The 22956-nt window shown below is 36.4% G+C and overlaps 1 protein-coding gene across 1 annotated transcript in view; it reads right to left on the reverse strand.

The window, feature by feature from the left end:
* LOC136852535 (tolloid-like protein 2) overlaps positions 1-22956 on the reverse strand; it is an 886642-nt gene that overhangs the window by 47535 nt on the left and 816151 nt on the right. Inside the window, exons 8-9 of the mRNA XM_067127262.1 lie at positions 4730-4855; positions 1772-1917 (exon numbers count right to left, since the gene is read on the reverse strand). Coding sequence (XP_066983363.1) covers positions 1772-1917; positions 4730-4855 — 272 coding nt within the window. The remainder of the gene's footprint in view (positions 1-1771; positions 1918-4729; positions 4856-22956) is intronic.

Here is a 22956-nt window from a genome sequence, read left to right on the forward strand (position 1 = left end):
AGCAATTCCAATGTTGGAGTATGGAAAGGCACCAGGAGTTGATGGAATTATTCAATGTGATTGTACAGCTCAATAAAATGCCCTATGTCTGGATATAAAAAAGGTTGTAAAGACATGGGTTTGATGGATTATGCTTTTTTATACAGTTTACAGGAGAAAGAAAAACATTGTTAAAGATGAAGATAAATAAAACACAAGGATAGAGAAGGTGAGATTAAATTTGTGACACACACACACAATTTGATTGTACACACATATACACAAACAGCCACACAGTAGAGGATATAAAATAAGTGGCCTGTCCCAAAATTTTTTTTATTTTTTCGGGTAGTTCTTTTACAGATTTCACATTTTACTTTTGTATAAGGAAAAGTAACTTTCTAGGCCAGCAAAACAAAACCAACGCATACAAAATGAGACATGTAACATTAAACCCAGTAAAACTATTCCTTTCTGGAAATAAATGAAGTGTAATAATGATTTACGAGTAAAATACTTGATAAACAAAATTCAGGGAATGCAAATGCCAGTAGCACTCTGAGGAACCCTGATGCATTCCTAGTTTCTGGTTTCATCAGGGCGTACTCCACAAATAAAGTTACAAACACACTAAAATGCTAAAGTTAGGTGCAGAACTTTATAGCTTCTATTGGGACGTGTGGAGTTAGTATACAACAGATTTGGCTATCATACAGCACCCTCTAATGGGTTTGTCTTAAATGCACACAACTAATAATGAGGAATAATGTATAAGAAAATGTGGCACACACACAATACCTGAAGAATGGTTCTACACCCTGCAATGCAGGAATTACCACAAAGTTCTCCCCTGTGCCTAGTTGTTTTTCACTCGAACCAACACAAATGACAACCCATACAAGTCAAACTGAAAAATTGCTAATTATGACTAAAGTCAACTGAGTGACAACAGGTCCAGGGAAGTGCACAAAATTGTTCTTTCATTGCCTAGGAACTGAATCAAGACTTCTCATTAGTGAACGAGTATTCTTGTCACAACATAAGGAAAGAGAGAAGGAGAACTATTGTTAAAAAATTTTCTAATAATTTTCTATTCTAGACTTTAACAGGTTTTGCCTGATGCATCTGTTTGTAAACAAAACTTGAAAATGCAACAAGGTACAGTTAAAAAAATAAGACAGCTAAGTGAGAAGGGACTACGGTGAATGAATGAAAGGTACAATGCAGAGCAATGTAGCTGGGGCTGAAGGGATATGGCAAGGAACTTTTAGTACTGTCTACCCTGGAACACAACAAACACCGTAGGTGGAACCCCCCAAAAGTCAGAGATATATAGAAAAAATCAAGTGATGTGTACTAAGAATGGAAGTTTAAGAAAACAGTTAAATAAGAGTTACACACACAAGTATAAAATGTAGTCAAGATCGATAAACAGCAGCTTGAAATTTAAATTAGGAATGGCAGATGCTAAATTTGTCACACAACTAAGGATGAAATAACATTATGGGTTCAAAGATTTTTGAAGGAAAATCTAATAGTCAAATCGACCTTACAAGGAGACCATTCACATCTTTGATGATTACCGAGTCATTACATGAACTGAAATGAGAGAAATATTTCTTACAGACTGTATTATGTAGTGTATAATTCAATAATTTAAGTTATGGTGTTCAGTGCAGCAAAAAACAGTCCATTAATAAGGAGTGTTACAGAAAAACTGTAAACAGTTTCACCCTCAATCATCAAACAGGCATATAACCGAATATGCTGCATGGCTGAAACTTCTACTTACCTCAAAAGAATGGAACCTCAGAGCTACTTGATAGCCTGAAGGGACAGTAATTTTCCAAATGCATTCTTTGTTGGGACGGTAGTCATCTGGATAATTAGGGCTTTCTAAATGACCCTGCTCCATTGATAGTTCACCACCACACACAGCTATAAAAATCAAACTAATTAGAAAAGATACTTTTTGATCAAGAAACATTCTTTTACAGAAACCGTATGCAGTGAATGATCTAACAATTACTGGACTGTTAAGACAAGGAGGCATCTTCAGAACAATATACACAGGCCCAAAATAAACACAAAATTAAAAAGGAAAATAATGTTAATATTACTGCCAAAAATAGACGATGTTAAGCGAGTACTATATCTCCTGAAAAAATTAAATATATTAAGCAAGAACTGTACCCCATTAAAAAATGAGATATTAAGCAGGCATTGTACCTTCTGACATTGACTTGGCGTTGTCATGCATACAGTATTAGAAACGTAATTTAAAAAATTGATTCTTTCAGTACAAACCCACAGATTTTAACATATCCTATTCACGTCTGAGTTAATTCCAAACATTCAATTTCTCAATAGAAGAGAAAGGATATCTGCTCCTGGCAGGATGGTGCATACTACTTTTAACATAGCCTAAATAACAACATGGGTGGCAAGAAGTTGAGCTGGTTTGACACCTAAAAAAATCATGGAACCCACAGGGTCACCTGAAAAGAGAACAGTAATAAACACATCCCTCCTGAGTGTAGCAGGGAATCAGGAATGGTATGGTTGACAAACAATGAGAAGGTATGCGTACTTACCCACACAGTAAGGCAGGTGTCCAGTTGCCTCTGCATATCTATTATCATAAGATGCCATGCTGAAATGGTTATGATGATTACTCCCCTGAGCCTGATGCCTGAAAATCTAACAGGTCAGTGTGCCATCCCTGGTTACAGATATCTGTAAACAAGCTAACCTCTTGAGGAGGAGGAAAAAGAGGGCCTCCTACTCTCAAGTTCTGGAAGGCAATGTCATTACTGAAGATCCCTCTGGACTTCTGAAATGGCTACTGAAAAGTAACCAATTTGAGATGTCTTTTGGTGTTTCTAGTATTCAATTTATAAAAACTAACTAGCCTTTAAGTCTCATTCCAACATTAAGATGACAGCTTGAAGTCAACCTGTGTGAATTTTTTTGTCACTGCAGACATTTCTGTCTGTGAAATCCTTTTGTCCAAAGATGTTCTGTCACCAAATCCGTCAACCTTTCCTACTTCAAGTGTTATATTCATGATTCTAGCAGTTGTCAAAGCTTTGATAAATGACAATTTGTATATGTCACCAGCCACATTGACAAAGAAAAGGAAAATGATGTGAACCAACTGTAGAAAAATTTAATATCCTTAACTACCACTAACGGGTTTCAAAGCATAAAGCCAGTTTTTTCATACAGACCCATCAGTCATATCATGCTAATATTTGTGGTTTTGAATGGCCGCAACGATCATGTCTTCCAGACAAAAGACTACTGATCCTTTAAGTAATGTGCCATCTGGATCTACCGGTAGAAACCAACAACCCTCTTCACTGTTTATGAAGACTTAATGTCTAGTCACTATTTTGGGATTTGTTATTCGAGAGGGAGATGTAGCAATACCAGTAATAGATGTCTCCATATTGGCTCCATAAAAAGTAGTAACCTGATGAGGGATTTCAGTTCAGATCTTTTTCTTATTGGGAATAAGACAGAAATAAACTAAAGGCACTGCGCGTTAAGTCTGTAAGTACAGATCTATTGGGCAAACATCATGAAACAAGATCTGAGAGAATCTCTTATAAATAGACCATATTCTGTGTATGTAAAGTTTCTTACTTGTAAATAGACCACATTCTGCTTATGCATAGTTTCTTTCTGAGTCACTGGCCACAATCGTTTTAAAGTGACATTTGCTGGTTTTTTACTTCACTGAAGCTGATTTCATAAAGCATAAATGTTATATTCTGATGGCCACTTCTTACCAGGCTTTGATAGGCATCTAGAGTGGCGAGCTTGTAAGTTTGTACAGTGTGTCTAAATTATGTTTTTTAATGTGATTTTAACTGTTTAGTAAGTATTTTAGCAAACTAGGTCTTTTCAGCGTACTATATGATGTAAATCAACCAATCGGCACCTAATGAGTAGAGTTCTTCAGAATCATGAATTACTTGAATATTAATACTGAGGGAAACCATGATTTCATCGCAGACTTCCCTCTAACCAGGACCCACTAGTCCTTTGAGGGTCCTGCCTCCAACACTCAAAATCAATACAACATAGATTTGATCATGAAATTCTTCCTTATAGAAAGCCACCATAAAACAAAATCATTCCCTTGATACTTGCTGTGATCTGATAGATTATAATCATATTGAAACTTGCTCTAATCTAACAGACTATAATTATGTTGACATGTCCCAATAATCTAACAGAATATGACTATGGGGATTAATTAAGCAAAATAACATTAACACCAATAAAAAAAAGATGGTGGCAAAATGGAACGGCTAAGGATGAAACATCAATACACAAGGAAGCTGAAAATTTGTTCACCATAAAGACTGGTTGGAGAAAGAAATGAGTTGTGGTGATATGGGCCTCCCTATCTGAGGTAGCTCAAATTCACGAATACTGTAATATTCTTGTTCCGGTTGTGTACTTCCTTTGATGGTCCACCACTGCTGTGCTGGTAGATACTCGTGCTAAATAGGAGGATTTACAATTGCATGAGCACATAAAAAATAATATATAAATACATAAATTATATATATATATATATATATATATATAATATATATATATATAATATATATATATATATATATATATATATATAATATATATATATATATATATATATATATATATATATATATATATATATATATATATATATCGCCTAACATGGCTCTAACAACACTGCTTCTACGTTACTAACCTTCATAGGATGCTGAGAAGCCCTTATGACCATTCTGGTTGACAGATGTGACATAAGTAACTAGCATCCGACTCCCAGTGGAGACTATAGTGCCCGGTAGCCTCAAACCACCACCACAAAACCGACCTGGAAGGATACGAAGAAATTGTATTAGTAACTGAAACGATGAAAATCTATCATGAAAAAATCCTATGCGCAGTTTCCTGAAGTAATGTGACAAGGGATGAAAAGGTTTCAGCATTCTCAAGCTGGGAGACAGCGAAAGAGACAATCATTACGGTAAAATTGAGAAAAATCGTAGTGTAAGTAAACTGGACATTACTGTCGACATCACGCAACAAAAACTGTTGTGGTGACAGCGGTGACATTAACGGGTTCCACTTTCATGATGGCAGATGTCAGTCACAAGTCGGGTCCCAGTGCTTGGCTTTGAGCCTGAATTTCATATTCTATTCCTTTCCAAGTCACACAAAGCTTTAATTCAGACGGTTTTATAAAGACGCATATCAATAAAAATGCCTATGGAAAAAGATTCCAGTAGCTGAAGAACGATCAATCAGATATCGTATCTACTGTATATACCAATCTAAGAAAAAAAGTAATAGCAAACCACTGTATGTCATGTGTTGCAACAACAAACATTACGTCTTTTGCTAAAGACAAGGCAAGATATTTTTAAATCATAATGAAACATAATAAGCCCTACATAAAAATATTTAAGTAAGGTAACCATCAATATTATACCCCACAGGGGGTTAGTGCCATCAATGCCCCTCGCGCAGTGTACTTTAGGCATTACTTAAGATTCTTTGCAGCGTCCCTTCGTCTCCTAGTTGCAACCACTTCATTCCTTTTACTGTAGCTCCGTTCATATTCTCTTCCATCTTACTTTCCACACTCCTAGCAATTGTTTCACAGTGCAACTGCGAGGTTTTCCTCTTGTTACACCTTTAAACCTAACTAAATTTTATATATATATATATATATATATATATATATATATATATATATATATATATATATATATATATATATATATATATATATATATATATATATATATATAAACATAAACAAATCAGTGAGGAATACACTTGAGACTGAATAGTTTTCAACTACTATAAAGAAAAACACAATGGAAAAATTGAGCATCAAAAAGTTTTGTTGATATACAGTAGTGACCTTTCTGCACAAACGTGCGGAAGTGGGGTACAATGGATGAAGCTTATTTTAAGTTATCTCCCAAGACGATGTTAAAGAGGAATATTCCATTTAACAATTTTTAGCAACAGAAGCAACAGAACGGAATGCAATGAGGAGGGAGGAAGGAGGTAATAATGCTATAATCAAAACTAGATTATTTACTGTAGCTGCGTGATATTTACAGATTCGAACGGAAGTCTCTCGACCGGTTCGTGCTAAGAAAAACAAGAGCTCTTCTTTTTCATCATAAATAATCCACAAAAGGCCAATATCTAGTAAAATTCTAATGCCAATTATCTTGCATAAAAACAGCGTCAAGAAACTAAAAATGGTGCAACAATATTAAGGCTCAAATTCGAAGAACTCATTAATTCCGAAAAGTTGTCGAAATCTGATTAAATTTCAAACCAAGCATATAATGCGAACGTAATACGTGCAGACTTCGAACACCCGCTCAATTATGCAGGTAGAGAGAATTAGAGGAAATTAAGGGTAGCATCTGGACGAATTCCCATAAATGTGATTTATTCCTTCGTTAACTAATAAGAAAGGGGGAGCTGCAAGAAAAGCATAGCCTTAAAGACAATTGTTCTTCAGTATTTCCTTACACTTACTTAATGTAGTTGTAGTCATTTTTAGAAAATTGCTAAAAATATTGAATTAGATGTGAATGCAGCAAAGCCGTTTCCATGCCATTCATTTACAGCTGCTTGTGTCTTCTAATCCTACCTTGTACGCAGTTTATCTATATGTCAATACAACCCATATACCTGGTGCTTGATGACAGAATGGTGGCTATCCAGACCCCTTGAACTAACGCCAAATAATCTGATGGGTGTACAGGGGAAATTTAAACTACTCAACACTCGCTCCTCAAATATCTTTAATCTGAAACGTTCCTTCCTCACCAACAGGGCTTCCACAAGATACAATCTAATGGAGATTTCTCTTCAACTGAAGAGTGGTTATTTTGATAGAAAGGTACTCATTTCCATCATCCATGATACCTCCAGTGTTCGGGTCTGTCAAAGAGAAGGCAGTCAAACATTCTGGTTTTACCTGTTTCCCCCACTTCACCCGAACTTTTAGCTGTTTATCTAACCCAGTGGTTCTCAACCACGTAAAATAAGTCTAATCCTTTCAGGAGCCAGGCCTAGAGAAATGTAAAAATCAGCTTATATGGTCTCTTAACAAGAGTGAAACTATTCAGAAGTTTATTTCTTGAAAAGTATCGCCTTCTAACGTTAGTTTCCATCATCTACCATTCTAGTTAGACTCGCTCCATTTTGTGTTCATTTACCTCCTCCCCTGTCCCTCGAAACAGTTTCAAACATTTTTTTTTTTATTTTCCTACCTGGGAGGGAATTTCCCTCATTACTGCAAGGGGGCGTGGAGGGAAGGACCAGCTTTAGAGGGGGCTGTTTAAAAAGGTTGAGAACCACTGATCTAACCTCTTTGTACATCGGCTGTTATTGATGAGGCACCAAAAATTTTTTCACGTCCCTCAATAATATTTAAATTGTCATTTATATTTATGGTATCGTCAATATCATCGTTTCTTCTTAGCTGTTGTCAAAGGTTCAAGGACGCCAGGACTTTCAGGCTAAATAATTCTAAATGCCTAATGTTTTTTTTGTCAACTGGGATCCTGAAAGCACTTCTGCCCAAAACTTCGTGTTCATCAGGGCCTCGTGGAGAAACTGGACTTCAGTGTATAGACTCTCTCTCGAAAAATGATGATTTGGTTTGTTTACAAACATTGTAATTCCTGGCATTTGAGCTCAGTAAATGATATAATCATTAAGCCTTTGAGGATTATCTTTCCTTTTTTATACAGATTCTCTTAGTGGTATACAGAAGTCACTTTCAGTTTTCCTCTTCCTGTTTCAGGCTACTCTCAAGATCTACATATATGGAAAATGATACTTCCCCTATCATTGACCTGTTGAGCCGCCAGACAATTCAAACCACATTTTAAGTTGTGAGGAACGCTGGTTTAAACACCAAGACCAAAATCTGAAGTCTCAGCAATTTCAGCGACACTGCTGAACATAGGGAATTTGTGCAACCACCCCTTCCTGTTTTATACAGCCAAGGATATTTCTTCATTAACCTTCAGGAGCCTTGTCAGCAACCTCTTCTCTGCAACTTCAATTGTGTACAAACAATAATTTACATTAGTTAATGATAGGTAATTCACTCTTAGCACGTTCATAACTGAAGATTCATTCAAGGACGATCTTCAATCATTTGGAAAATTACACTCTAAATCTGTTCTTAACGAGAGAAACTTATTTCTAAAAACGGGAAAAGTTCGGAATACCAACAGGAATTTTTATTTTCGTCTGGGGCTCCAAGTTGACTCAGAGTAGTAGCTGCCATTTTAACAACTGCTACAAATTACAATGTTGATTTTACGACCCAGTTTCTAGTTGGAAGATGGTTTAATACAAAAATGCAACGTGATTTAACCAGCACGGGTAAATTTTCACGGAAACTTAATTTGAATGATTTTATTCCATGAACAAATTAAAATCAACTGTATTTAAATAAAAATCAGAACCAGGTTAAAGTTCAAATGTTTGCTAACAGGCGACGGGTGCAATGGGTTCAGGCTAGCTGGCCAAGGAAGACTAAGCTTAAGGTCGAGGAAATATCTGGGCCTTGTAAAAACTTGTAGGTCGATACCCTTATGTTGACAATGCAGATGGAGCCTGTCAAGACAATTAAGTCTAAAGGGGGGCGTGGGTTTGTTTCCTTACTGCTTGTCTGCTGCCTCCAACAATCATGATATCTTTGATAATACAGAAAATAAAGAGATCATATTGGGCAGGGATAAGGCAGCCTTTCCACAAAATTATTTATAATAATAAAATCCGAGTGGATCTTGTTTGTCCTCCCCCGGGTGACAGTAGAAGAGACGTGACACAGCCACCCACCCCCTGCAAACCAGTTTGTCCAACCCCGGTGGGGGCGGGGCAGTCAGGGGGAGCGGGAGGGTGAGGGAGACAGCGGGGCGGGGTTGGAAGGCGATTGGAAGGGTAGGGGAGACAGCAGCCCCGGGATCCAGCGCACGTCAACAAGCTCGTCGTGAATTCATAGAACTTGAATAGAAGGGAGTGGTCAACACAGGTTGAAAAACAGTCAAAAGAAAATACTAAAAATGAGTGTTCGAAATGTTGCGATGCCTAGAAGGATTAAAGAAAAAGGACATGATGGGATGTATGGTAAACTGGTATGGTGGGTGGCCATAAAATATTTCTTCTTTCATATAACTACACAGTACTAGTATATGCGTAAAAGCGAGCTATTAGTAAAAACAAAAGACAACACTGGAAAAAAGAACATTTCTTCAGCAAAGTAATCATATAACTTTGAAAATGGCAAATTATTTGCAGATAATAAAAAAACTATGAATAAGGTTTCCACAATAATGAAATTCTGTACGATGACATCGAGTTTTTCCCTTACTAACACTTGCTTAACATAAACAAAAATAATATTAACATTTGTTAGTTACGCGAAAACAAGAACTAAATATACAAAAGAGGGGAATATTCGGAAATAAACATTCACTTGTACTCTGACAACTTCCCTCATTACAAAATTGCAGAGAGCATGACTGAAGTTTATTGAAGCTTTCAAGGGCGCTCCTGACCTATATCTGTCCGAGCGTTTTGCAAAAGCGTTTAGTCTCGTGCCGGAGAGCACCACTGCATCGCCATGAACTACAGATGACAAGCCAGACAATGATGTAATACATGGACCTCGTCATGGGATGTTGAGGCTTCCTTATTTAGCTTGGCGATGCTGACAAGCTATTACGCTACTTGCATGACGCAATAACCTCCATACAAGCTTCTCTCCAACATGCTGCTTTAACAGCCTAGTTTTTCGTTGTGTCATAGTTAAAAGAAATGATCAAAAACAATCTGGTAATAACGGAGCTAGGAGTAATTCAATGAGAACTTTTCTGACAGTAAGTTCACGTACTGGTTATGTGGTAAGTTATGCAACAATATAAAAGTGGTAAATACATATAGGGAGGAGGGGAAAAGTGTAATGAATAATTAATGAATAATAAAGACCCGGTTGGGCATTAGAAAACTCATGTTATAACACGCAGAAATAACTTCATTCTTTCAACTGCTCACATAAGTCAATACACAAACGCGAGAGAGTGAGTGAGTTTACAAAACAGAATAAAAAGATCAAATTATTAATCAATCAGTTCCTGCACATAACTTTAAACTAAATGCTTTATGTTTTATAATCCTGTACAATATCCAGGATTGACTGAAACTCGAGTATCCAGGAAACTGCCATGAGCAAAAGGCACGATGTTTGTCTGCTCGCCATTCTACTGTTACTTTACCACTTGCGTGTTTTTCTCATTTTCAGAATCATTTTAGACAATCTAATCATCCAAACAGACACACCATTACCATGACAAAATCACATAAATAATTATGAATCGTCATGTTAGCAAGCATGGGAGATATATAAATATATATATTTTTAATGATTCACTCAATGATGATCACCACCTTTTTAAATAATTTAAGCAAACACAAACTCTTCTAGCTAAAATCGTGCTGATATACAGCTGCTACCATTACGAACCCTTTATCTCCCAGGTGGTCCACCCTTTGGACCACGTTTGACTCAGGATGTGGGCGCTTCGCGGTCCAAAAATAGATCACTTAGGTTCATAAATGTTCTGTTTATAATGGCGTGTTTTGGTAAACTCAACAAAAACGATACTCGTATGTCACTGAACCCACGGAAGTACATTTTTTCTCAGATAATATCTATACTCAAAAGATGTGAAAAATAACAAACTAATTACAGAAACAAATTAAAGATTTCATTTAAAGCTATCAAGCACACGACTTCCTCCTTCAAATTCATGGGTGGAAGTGATTATCATTCCCACAAGTAGCCTCGAAACACAATGCTGGCAGACGAAAATTAGCTTTCTGGTTACGGAACCATTGTCTCTTTCCTGATCACACGCTCTAGTTTTTTTTTCTCTCTAACTGTAGAAGCATTGTACGTCACAACTCCATCTCTGATTGGAGGTGCCATCGCGTTTCTTTTGTAAAATATACCGACCTTCCAGTTTTACTTCCTCCATCACAAGAGTTCTTAGGTTCACTGGGGAAGGTCAATAGCATATTACTCATTTACTTTTAATCCTTGTGCACTGATGGATGGAGAAAAAGAAATGAAAGAAGAGGCGAAACACAAGGGATGAATTTAAAGAGTAAGAAAAAGAAATGGCATCACTGCAAGAACTGCAAATACGTAAGGCGATGAAGCTGCATTGATGTTTTGTTTCCCAGGAGAGCTTATTCGCTTCCTCCGCAAAAGCACACAGAACCGACTCTCTTTATCTGTCGGTTATACTCTCTCTTAATTGGGTAGATACGAAATATATTCACCATTCAATCTATGAAAAGATTTGACAAGTTCTCAAAACACTTTCCAACAGGGTTATGTTAGTTGAATTTTAAAGCCAGGACACGTTTTTCTCAATATTAATAAGAACCTTTCCCTCCCTTGAAATGATTTACAACAGGAAATTAATCAGAATGGTTATGTCTCGTTTTTCCTTAAGCAGTCTACTAACCATCCGTTACAACTGAAGCTTCATTTATTACCAACCTTCCAAACAAGGAACGTTCCGATACCCAAGAAAATTTAGCAGCGATGATGGAATTATCACCAAGCATTTAACTAAGGTCTTAGAAAATGAATAGCACAAGGAATCTAAAAAATGAACCTGAGAAAGCGTAATGTTGGCATTCATCATGAACAACAATTATCGACCACAACCACTATTCTTCATGAGTAAACGGTGAGACAAAATAAAGTTTACGTAAAGGAAAAGCCACTTTCTTGCGGTAGAGGTCCCATTCACTCTATTGCTATAATTGATACATTAATAGAAAAAAACTGCATTCTGAGATCAAGGAGACCTCGGGTCAGAAAGGACTCTTACTACTTATATATATCATACTGTAGGTAGCCTGAACGTTAGCAAATCGAACGCAAAACAAGAGCTTTTAAATGTGGACGGTACTAAAGTCATATACAGGCAATGCACGAATCCCGATTACCCGAATGGAAACGCGTTGATAAAGTATTTATAAAAGAAGTAAGAACATGGCAGTCAATAACACGAGTTGCCTGTCGAGAGGGGAAACAAAAATAGCAATACCCCAGATAGGAGATAAATATATTCCCAATAATGTCAGGTCGAGTAACTGGGGGGAGGCAAAAGAATTTACGACACCGGAACAAATGATCTGCTTTTTACACGAAAATTTTCTAGCTGAGTTATGTGCTCTTTCTCCCACGTTACTGCATTAAAATAATTACGCCAGTTAGGTACACCAGTCAATCAACCCATATTTTCGATTTCCCTTTTTACCGACCACAAAGTAGCTCGCATTTCTACTTTCATTTTCAACCATTCTCCAACTCAAACTGCACGGTATCCATAGTTCTCCTTACACTAACAATTCAATCTCTCTTCTCCATGTTCTTTTCCTTAATAAATTCACTAATTTCTACTTCTAAAACCATATCTTCACAGAATAGAATAGAATACAGAATTTAGGCCAAAAAGCCAAGCGCTGGGACCTATGAGATCATTCAGCGCTAAAAAGGATATTGAGAGTAAAAAGATTTGAAAGGGTGTAACTGGAGGAAAACCTCGCAGTTGCACCATGAAACAAGTGTTAGGAGAGGGTGGAAAATCAGATGGAAGAACGAGAATATGAACGGAGGTATAGTCAAAGGAATAAAAGGGGTTGCAGCTAGGGGGCCCAAGGTACGCTACAAAAAACCCTAGTAATGCCTATAGTGCACCGCATGAGGTGAACTGACGGCACTAACCCCCTACGGTGAATATCTTCATACCTTTTAACCTTACTGTTAGGGGTATTCATTCATTCATCATTTTCTGTAACATTTGATTTGTACTTACTATCACGGCATCAGTGACCTTGGCAGTTATGCTCATGCTTAGCCTAATTCAGTGACTCAGTCAATCATCTGAATGTCTAACAGCAGTTCTAACAATTCTCCCTCATTTTGGAACGTACAGAGAAACTGTAATTGCTAAACTCCAGTCCCCTGATTGAAATACAAACCCACAATCATCCTTGTATCTTACTTCTAGTCTGCACCTACACCTTTAACCTTCTTTAATGAACACGAAACCATGAGCCAGAAAATTTGAGTACAACTTCTAAATAGTTTCTGGATAACGCCTACCTCTCTCGGAGGTGGAAACATGTCTATCTTTACTACAAGTTTTGGTATTCAACTTTTGACACCACATTTAATAAGTCTACCGTGTCAAACTATTCCATGTTTAGAGGACATATAAGTAATATCATGCTCGTGCTGCAACGCTCGAAGTAATGACCTAAATAATCTATGGTTTTTTTCTCTTTAAATCCTACCCTAACTGGCACACTTTCCTTACAAGAAACCCTTAGACTGAAAACTGAAAATCACTGCTGAATGAAAGATCAAAAACAATCTGACTGATGTACTGATACAAACCGCTTTCTTTTGCAACAGATGACGAAAGAAAAGTACCATCATTTCATAACTTCTTAGGAAGCCTTCGTTACAGGAATCGTTTATATCAGCATATAGGCAGTGGATGCATATTTTATGTGCACCTGTTAAATTACGGAAGAACGAAACCTTTCAAAATTCAAAGGCATGAACTCACAAAAGATTACCAACTGAAGCTCAGAATTCATACATATCCATATTACAGTATCTCATTAATATTTTTATTAGCAGCCTAGGTTAAAGGGGATCGGGGCCATGCACACCAGAATAATTTATTTTTATTTTTTTCAGTGATCCACTTACTTTGAATCAGTGGTGAACATATTACGAGGCATGAAGACAATTTTCTTAAAATTTTACTTTTATTTAAATATTAATACAAAATTTCAAAATTACTGCTGTTGTTATGAAATCTGGGAAAGTTAAAATGCCACTGTTATAAAATCCAAAAACGAACTAGCAGCTGTTATTAAATAACACTCTGCTATTCATACGGAATAAATGCACAGACTAAAAACTCCTGAAAGCAACTATTTTGTAATAACATTACCACCATAACAGTTATTGAATGTGATTTTATTAGGTCTTTTAATGATCAAATTCTAATTCTTAAATCTGGTCCTTCTAAACCAGAAAGTCCTCTTTACGAAATTATAAAAAAGCACATTGTCTACTTATAGTTTAATGCTTGTTTATGGCCTTAATCTTCGTTCTATGAAGCTTTGTAAGCCTTTACTTTTGCTTTTCCTTGTGCCTCGCAGATGTTTACATAAAACAGATTTTACGGATTTTCAGTGGTGCATGTTGCATTACATTATATATATATATATATATATATATATATATATATATATATATATATATATATATGTATGTATGTATGTATATATATATATATATACATATACATGTACACACACACACACATATACATATATATATATATATATATATATATATATATATATATATATATATATATATATATATATATATATATATATATATATATATATATATATTATGAAATATAGAAAAGTATATGTCATTAACACCCGATTTGACTTGCTGCATATCAGCATAATTGCAGTATTTACCAAAATGGCGAAAAAGTTGACTGTAAATACAGGACGTTATAGAGGAACAGCAAAAACTACGTTCTTATTTCATTCCTCTCTCTCTTGAAAAAAAAAAAGGTCCTGTTTCACCGGAATTAAAAGTCCAAAGTTTTAATCAATTTGCAAATGAGATATGTTCCCTCTGTTTTAATCTGTACTACAAATCTACGATTAAATATTGATCTCTGCTAAACTTAATCATATATAACTATTTACTTACTTGTCCAAAGGAAAAAAAAAAGAGAGTTCCCATGAAATAATGAGAGCAAACGAAATGCAGACTGAGAGAAAAAGTGGATACTGACGTAATTAAATCCAGTTTTCAGAAAAGTCGTCGTCGGCACAAGTCCGGAAACGCCCAACCACATCCGTGAATTCCTGACTTCACCTTCTAAGTTGTAATTAAATTGGAGGAAGGGAAAAATCACCTTCTTAAAGGGCAATGTTTGTTTCCTTAATTTATTCAGTTCTCAAAGGCTTTCCTTCTTCTCATGGTCGCAAGGCGAAGAAGAAGAGGAGTTTTGGAGCCGCTTCCAGCATCCTCTTTTGTATTCAATGATTGGATGCTTACATTCGCCGGCTTCATCAGGGAGTTTTATAGCTCGAGAATAAAGCAACTTTTACATACGTAATCTTTTACACCATTGATTCTTCCTCTTTCAAGTGTTCCCTTTCATTTTCTTCAGTTGTAAACAAAAACTACAAAGTTAAGCTTACAATAGCAAACAGTATCAACGCTTTTAAATGATAAAGCAAAATAGCAATGAGTGGAATGAAAGCGTTTAGTCGAGGAGGTGCATTTGCGTTAGCAGAGGGTTGGTTGGTATTTGGTTATGTTAATTCGATGCAAGGTACGAAAAATCTCATTGTAAAATATGCATTATCGCTAACTGGGAGGCGATGCTACACAAATACTCGGAAAGAATATATGCACAGAAACTTCATACACACAGATGAGAAATTAACGCCCAAAAAGCAACTAATGTGCATTCTCAAATGAAATTACTTTAAAATGCAGAGCCAAAAGAAAGACTTATAATACAGATAGAATGTGAAATGACAACTTAAAATGATATTATGAATCCAGAGAATACGAATCTCAATACAAAAGTTCCAACGATTAAAGATATTATGCCTTATCATATTACGAAGTTTAAAAAAAAAAAACAAAAAGAAACAAGTTGTGAAGACATATAACAAAAACATTTTACAATCTTTAATCCAAGATTATTTCCCTCACATCAACCCACTGGGTTATTTGCGGATAGCGATACTTCTCTCAACTCACGAACGCGCTGTGCAGCAAATCTCAAATTAATGTTCGAATGAAAGTGCTCGTTCAAGGAAAGATTCCACCAGAGTGTTGGTTGGTTTTCCAGCAATCTTCGTGGCAACATTATCTTCAGTCAACATTCCCAGCCCAAGATCAACATCCTCTACCGAGGTATTATCATCAAGTTCGTAAGTATTGTCTGGAAGTTATCTCCTCTCGGTCTCTTTTTGATCTTTCAAGGAGGAAAATCATTCGATTTCTTTGTTTCTCTCTTCCTGAAACTCCACGAACGCCAATACATTACAAAAAATGTATCGTGTATGATGATGAGGTTGCCAGTCCATGCCCCTTCTCTTTCAAATTCGTTAACTCACCTGAGAGTTGACCAAGCCTAGGTGGACCAGCGGTATATATTTTACAGGCAGACAGCGAAACCAGGCGTTTCGCGAACTGCCTGAAATTTCTGGTAAATAGCGAAATGCACAAGGATATTTGACCCCCAAGGGGCTAGTACTAAACACTGTTTCCCCGTGTTTAGTACTAGCCCCTTGGGGGGGGGTTCATATGTATTTCGCCGTGTTTAGTACTAGCCCCTGGGGGATCAAATGTTCCTAAGTCCATTTCGATATCTGCCTGAAATTCCAAGCAGTTCGTGAAATGCCTGGTTTCGCTATCTGCCCCTAACATATGTAAAGGAAGTCAAAGAAAAAATACTCCCTTATGATGAAAACAACAGAAAAGTAACTAAAAACTGCGAATCAGAAACCTGCTCATCTTTTACTATTCTGAAACCGTCGGCAGTTCGCTAATGAAAATATATTAAATAAAAACAACATGATTCTGGCGTTTATAAAATACCCAACAATAAGAGCAATGAAAATTTACCTCTGAGAGATGGGTGGATCCCAGTCACAGAGATTAATGGAGCATAGAATAAACGATCAATATTATAAGCTTCCAAGACCTACTGGATTTTAGTATGTAGGAGGGATACTGGTCAAAGTATTAACACGCCATTTTTATGAGTAACTGTCCGTACCAACGTATGATCCTGGAATCCCTCATCATTAATGAGAATGAGAATATAAATCAACCAAAGGGTGTTGCTAATCGAACTGCACGGACGAAATATGATCTTACCACCTAGTCCCAAGCAAGCGCTTCAACAGATCAGGGCGTCAGATCCGAACAATGTGCGAACTAACTATGACCGAAGCACTGGACCAGCAAGCTAATCACTATTTCTAACCCTGCCATAGCCGTTATTCCCCACCATTTAAATACTCTAGTCACCTGACAATATTCTAAGTTCACTAGTGATCATGGCTGAGGTAGTGCCAGCAGAAATATAACATCTGGTTTACCACTTGTATTTTTGTTTTATACCCCTTTAAATTTCGTGAACTGCTGTTAAATTACAGCAGTCTCATACCTCACATGTATCAGTCCTCTTGAAAATGTTTCAAAAACTAGAAACAAAATCAATCAGTATACAGCACATATTCTGGTGATTTCAAACACACACATTATATATATAAATTTTTATACATAATAGAGATAGACGCACACACACTCTGTATACACACATATACATATTATATATATATATACTATATATATATATATATATATATATATATATATATATATATATATATATATATATATATATATATATATATATATATATAAATGTGTGTGTGTGTGTGTGCAATGAGAGAGAGAGAGAGAGAGAGAGAGAGAGAGAGAGAGAGAGAGAGAGAGAGAGAGAATTAACTGCTTAAACTGACTATAAGAATTATTTTGCAAATAAAAGTATTGGGATACACAGAATGGCATCTGACCTTAAAAGTATCAAATTTTATAAGAGAACTGCTTGAGGAACAAGTTCGCCTGATAAACCAAAGGAAAGCAAGAAGCATACTTGAGACTGAGAAGTCTGTCTTAAAATATAATTTTTGAAGGAATCAAATTAACACAGTAAGGCCAAAAGAAGCCGGGGAGGACCAGATAAGAGGTAGCCGGGAAGGACCAAAGTCAAGAGAATATATTACAATGTAATGCTTGCAAGGTTATGGGGGAGCTACAGTAAAAACAAAATGGTAAGCAGATAGCCTTCGTGGAGACATCAAAGACACACACACACACACACAAATAATCACAAGCACACAGCCAAATACTGTATAAGCCTTTTCTCTTTGCAGAGGGGTGCCAGATGGATACAGAATTTCGTTTCTCAGCAAGAATGGGGATAAGGATGCTAGCGCCAAGTCCGAGCAGAAAGTGAATCCCATTTATATACATATATACATATATATACATAATACATATAATATGTATGTGTATATATATATATATATATATATATATATATATATATATATATATATATATATATATATATATATATATATATATATATATATATATATATATATATATTATGATATATATATATATATATATATATATATATATATTTTGAATGGCATTAGTTAAAACATACCCCTAACCCCTACCTCGTATCAATGAAAGATCGAGAAGTATAACAAAAGAACTGAACCACATGAAAGCAAATCGTACTGTTATTGCCAATGCAACGAAATGTAACGAAATTCCTTTCAAACACATTAATAATTCATCCATCGAAGATCACTTGGGGAAAAAGAGCAGATACTTAGAGAAATCGCAGTTCACTGCTGAATGACATTTGCACATGAAGAAAAGATGCACTGGTAAGGACAGGCTGTAACCAACAAGCATCACACCTTCGGAACTTATGAACATTACAAATGATAAAAACATTCGAAATACGATCTAACGTGTGCTTCCAAACAATTGGGAGCAACATCATGGCAATAAGGACATACTTTGTGGGAAGTATAAAGACAGATGTCAGTGTCATGTCTTGAATGGACTGCTGCAAGGCAAAAAGGCGAGGGGATTTAAACACTATTAATTCAAGGGCGCGATACATGGATATAGTCTCGGCATCTAGAGTAATTTTTTCTATAACCCACAGTGACCGAATTCGGTACCGAAGATAATAAACCTTTGGTAAAAGCACCCGAGTAAGAACAAATTATGAACATAGGAAAACAAATGAGCTGCTTTCCCGTGATCGATTTGTAAAATGTCACGATCTTCATGCACAATTTTCCTATACCTAGGAACTGACAAACTGAGGATACGAACCTTTTAGCCTGACAGTAAAATTTTCTGGTTTTAAAAAGACAGTCCATATGACGCTTGGGAATATAGCAAATACAAGAACTACAATTTCCTAAGGCTTCACGTTGCAGACAATACAAACATTCTATGCACAACATCCACAAAATCACCTCTGGTAGTTATTTGTTAAACATCTAAGGGACTAATACGCAAGAAAGCAAAATCAGCAATATTTCAATTGTCATTCCAAGTTGATGACATTAAAAAAAAAAAAAACTAAAAGTGCCCCTGATTTTGTTTACATGATCTTGAATCGTTCGACAGACTGCACTAACTAGGAGCTTCTGCATCATATGAATGAAAAAGTTATGGCCTGGAGAAGAGATTCCTTCTACCTCTCCATGTGCTCTTGATCACGTCCAAATGAACTTAGGTCAAGTGATGACGCACTTCTTATCCTAAACCACCTGTGTAAAATATGACCGCGTGAATTTCTTGCATAATAAAGTTGTGTCCTAAACAAGGACTTCTGCCGATCTTTTCCCATGACACTGACTTTTTCTTTAGTGTTTAAATGATTTATTGTCAAGGTAAGGACATACTCGGTTCTATAATGTAGGATCTGCTAACCCCTGCATTTCAGTATTACAACGCAGAGAAACATTCAGTACTTCCTTTTCTTGCAATTTTGTCACTTCACTTTCAAAATGACATGTAAAATGCCTTTTGATCTTAAGTTATTTGTGGAAAATTCGAGCAGACGTGGTTCCTGAATATAAAGCTATGACCATAAAAAAAAAATGCCTATTTCCCCTTTACTGTGAGTTTGACCTTGCCAAAATGCTTTTGGTTACGGTACAAACCTCCTGGCTCAAAGTTGAGGCTCTAATGTTTATCATCTACAAATATAAGGCCAGGGTAGTATGACAAAGAACATACAGATAAAAGCACTCCTATAAGCCTTCTTAATATTCGTTACAGAAAAGGAAGGGGGAGTTGGGGGGGGGGGAGGGGGCTGTGAGTAAAATAAAATCTATTAAAGCACTAAGCACAGCACATGGCGTCGAAGTATATGATAAGGCAAAAGCTAAGAATATAAAATAAAACAAAATTTAAGAATGCGTCTGCGGATCTGCAAACTACTTACTCCTGAGTATAGAATACAGAACTGAGTATTGAATTTAGGTCAAAGGCCAAACACTGGGACCTATGGGGTTATTCAGTGCTGAAACGGAAACTGACAATAAAAGGTTTGAAGGGTGTAACAGGAGGAAAACCTCGCAGTTGCACTATGAATCAACTGTTAGGAAAGGGTGGAAAGTAAGATGGAAGAGAATATGAAAGAAGGTACAGTATAAGGAATGAAAGGGGTTGCAGGTAGGGGCCGAAGGTACGCTGCAAAGAACCTTAAGTAAGGCCTACAGTGCACCGCATGAGGTGCACTGACGGCACTAGCCCCCTACGGGGGCTACTTACTCTTGCACTTGTAAAGAACGAACGCCAATATTTTCATTTATCTTGCGTTTGTATGAGGAACCTAAAAGAACTGGAATCAGAAACTTATCACAGCTAAATCTACATTTACATAACAATATAAAGTCAATAAACGCAATAAACAGACGGCGACACAGGATTCATTAATCCTAAGAAAATACTGTAGCTTCTTCAGTTTACTAGAATCAAAACTGATAACATAGAAAGGAATATATATAAGTCAAAATGTCTCTGAATTAGGACAGCGTGATATTAAGGTATACCTTGGGTAATAAGAAGAGGCTACAAGAGCAGTAAATGGAAACACTAAAACACTATCACATGATCTGATTAAGCCATCAAATGACTTACGAAATCCGAGTAAGTTATCACGTCATTCATGAAACCCGACGTAAGCTTTACAATGATTAGTGAGATCTGTGCGGTGGTTTTCTTAATTTAGTCTTCTGTGTGAGACCATAACATAATCTAGTACACTCATCCAGGCTGATTAGGTTGAGCAGACTGTAAAATTGCGGTATATCAGTTACCGAATCATTTACTGGTTAGACCTTTAATTATGTTTTCGGCAATGAAGTCTTAAATAAGGAAATATTAGAGGAAGTAATATCTAAGAGGGTATTTTCTTACTTTTTACCCTTTTAAGTCTGAAATGCAATAACTTTTTATTCAGAATAGCAGAGGCGTATACATGCATCCATACATAAATACACATATCATAAATACATACGTACAGCGAGCACATACGGTAATGACGGAGATTCATTTCAAATTAGTTACACTCTGAGGCTTGAGAGATGAAAAGAACACATGTAAAAAAAATTAGGATTTGTATCAAACAAGTTGCGGAGAGAGAGAGAGAGAGAGAGAGAGAGAGAGAGAGAGAGAGAGAGAGAGAGAGAGAGAGAGAGAGAGGACTGAGTATGGGGGGGGGGGGCGGCCTTCAGTAGATGAGAAAAGCAGGCTGGTAAATACAAAACAGATTCTGTGTGGTGTGGGTAGCTGTTTATGCTGCCGGCACATAGCGAAGCAAGGTAGGATCTGATGGGAGTGTCGGCCTGCCTTGAGATAAAAAAAAAAAGTTTGTTTACTTTTTCAGTTCATTAGGCGTCGGCATTTCCTAAACGTTAATACACGCCCGTGACTGCGGATGTGGATTTAGTTTGCATGTTCTTACGTGTGTTTACTTCGTGAGGAAGAATTGTTAAATAAACATGACTCTATATCAACATGTAAAACTATACAGTCATAAGCCTTACAACAGCCTAGACACAATTACATATATCTGACTGCGAGTGCCAACATCATGGATATTTGCTGAATATAAATAAACATCCACTCTACACATTTAAACATAAATTGTGGAGTGGATGATTAATTTGGTCCCATACACACACACATTATATGTATCTATATATATACACACATATATACTGTATATACACATATATTTATATATGTATATTAAAAAATATAAATGATACTCACAACTTAAGTCTGGGTCCGTTAAAACAGACACGAACGCAAATTAAAATTTTTGTGACCGGACATTCAAAATACGAATTCACATCAAAAGTCGTCCCTCACTGGAAAGGACGACCAACTAGTACTGAGAGGCTGCGTTCGTGTTAACAATTCCGACTGATGATTACTGCCGTTAGGTGATTTTTCATTGCTTTCAAGTTTTTCTCGATAACTTTAACATTCCTTTTTCAACAAGAGCTAATTTCTTTCCTTCCTGTTAAGACAAGCATCCCCTTTATCTCTCCTTGTTTTCGGTTGCTGATTCCTCCGCGTACTTCAACTGTAGTACAAGTTATTGATATTGAAGTTACGCAGACATGAATACCACTGCCGGTGAAGCACGCTAAAGACTCATTAGATTATACTTATTTTCTTACAAACACGATTAAGAAAATACTCTCGAGATTAATATTCATTCTACAGCAGATAACCTTTGAAAAAGGAATCAACACTATGTTACACGTCTGATACTAAATGATGATGATGATGTTCATCATCATCGTCACCATCATGAATCTGAGAGCAAGACAAATGAACGCTACCGAAATTAACTTCCTAAGAAGGAGACGTGATTGATTGATTAATTGTGGGTTATCTGGCGTCACAACTACCAGGGTCACCGACGCCGAATACTAAATGTGATCTTTTCATTTTTATAGTAAGTTATAGGTTGGAATGTCGATAAAAGACGTCGCTAGCAAGTTCAACCCATGCTAATAAAAGTCCATTAAAAGTAGCTTAGAGGAAGATACGTAGATACCGACAGTATATATTATGAACTTTGGCAACGACATGAAAGGAATACCTCAAAATACCAGACATGCGGACTTAGCAGCAATTGACAGAAG

This window comes from Macrobrachium rosenbergii, chromosome 25, assembly GCF_040412425.1.
Source record: "Macrobrachium rosenbergii isolate ZJJX-2024 chromosome 25, ASM4041242v1, whole genome shotgun sequence".
In the NCBI taxonomy this organism is placed as follows: Eukaryota; Metazoa; Arthropoda; class Malacostraca; order Decapoda; family Palaemonidae; genus Macrobrachium; species Macrobrachium rosenbergii.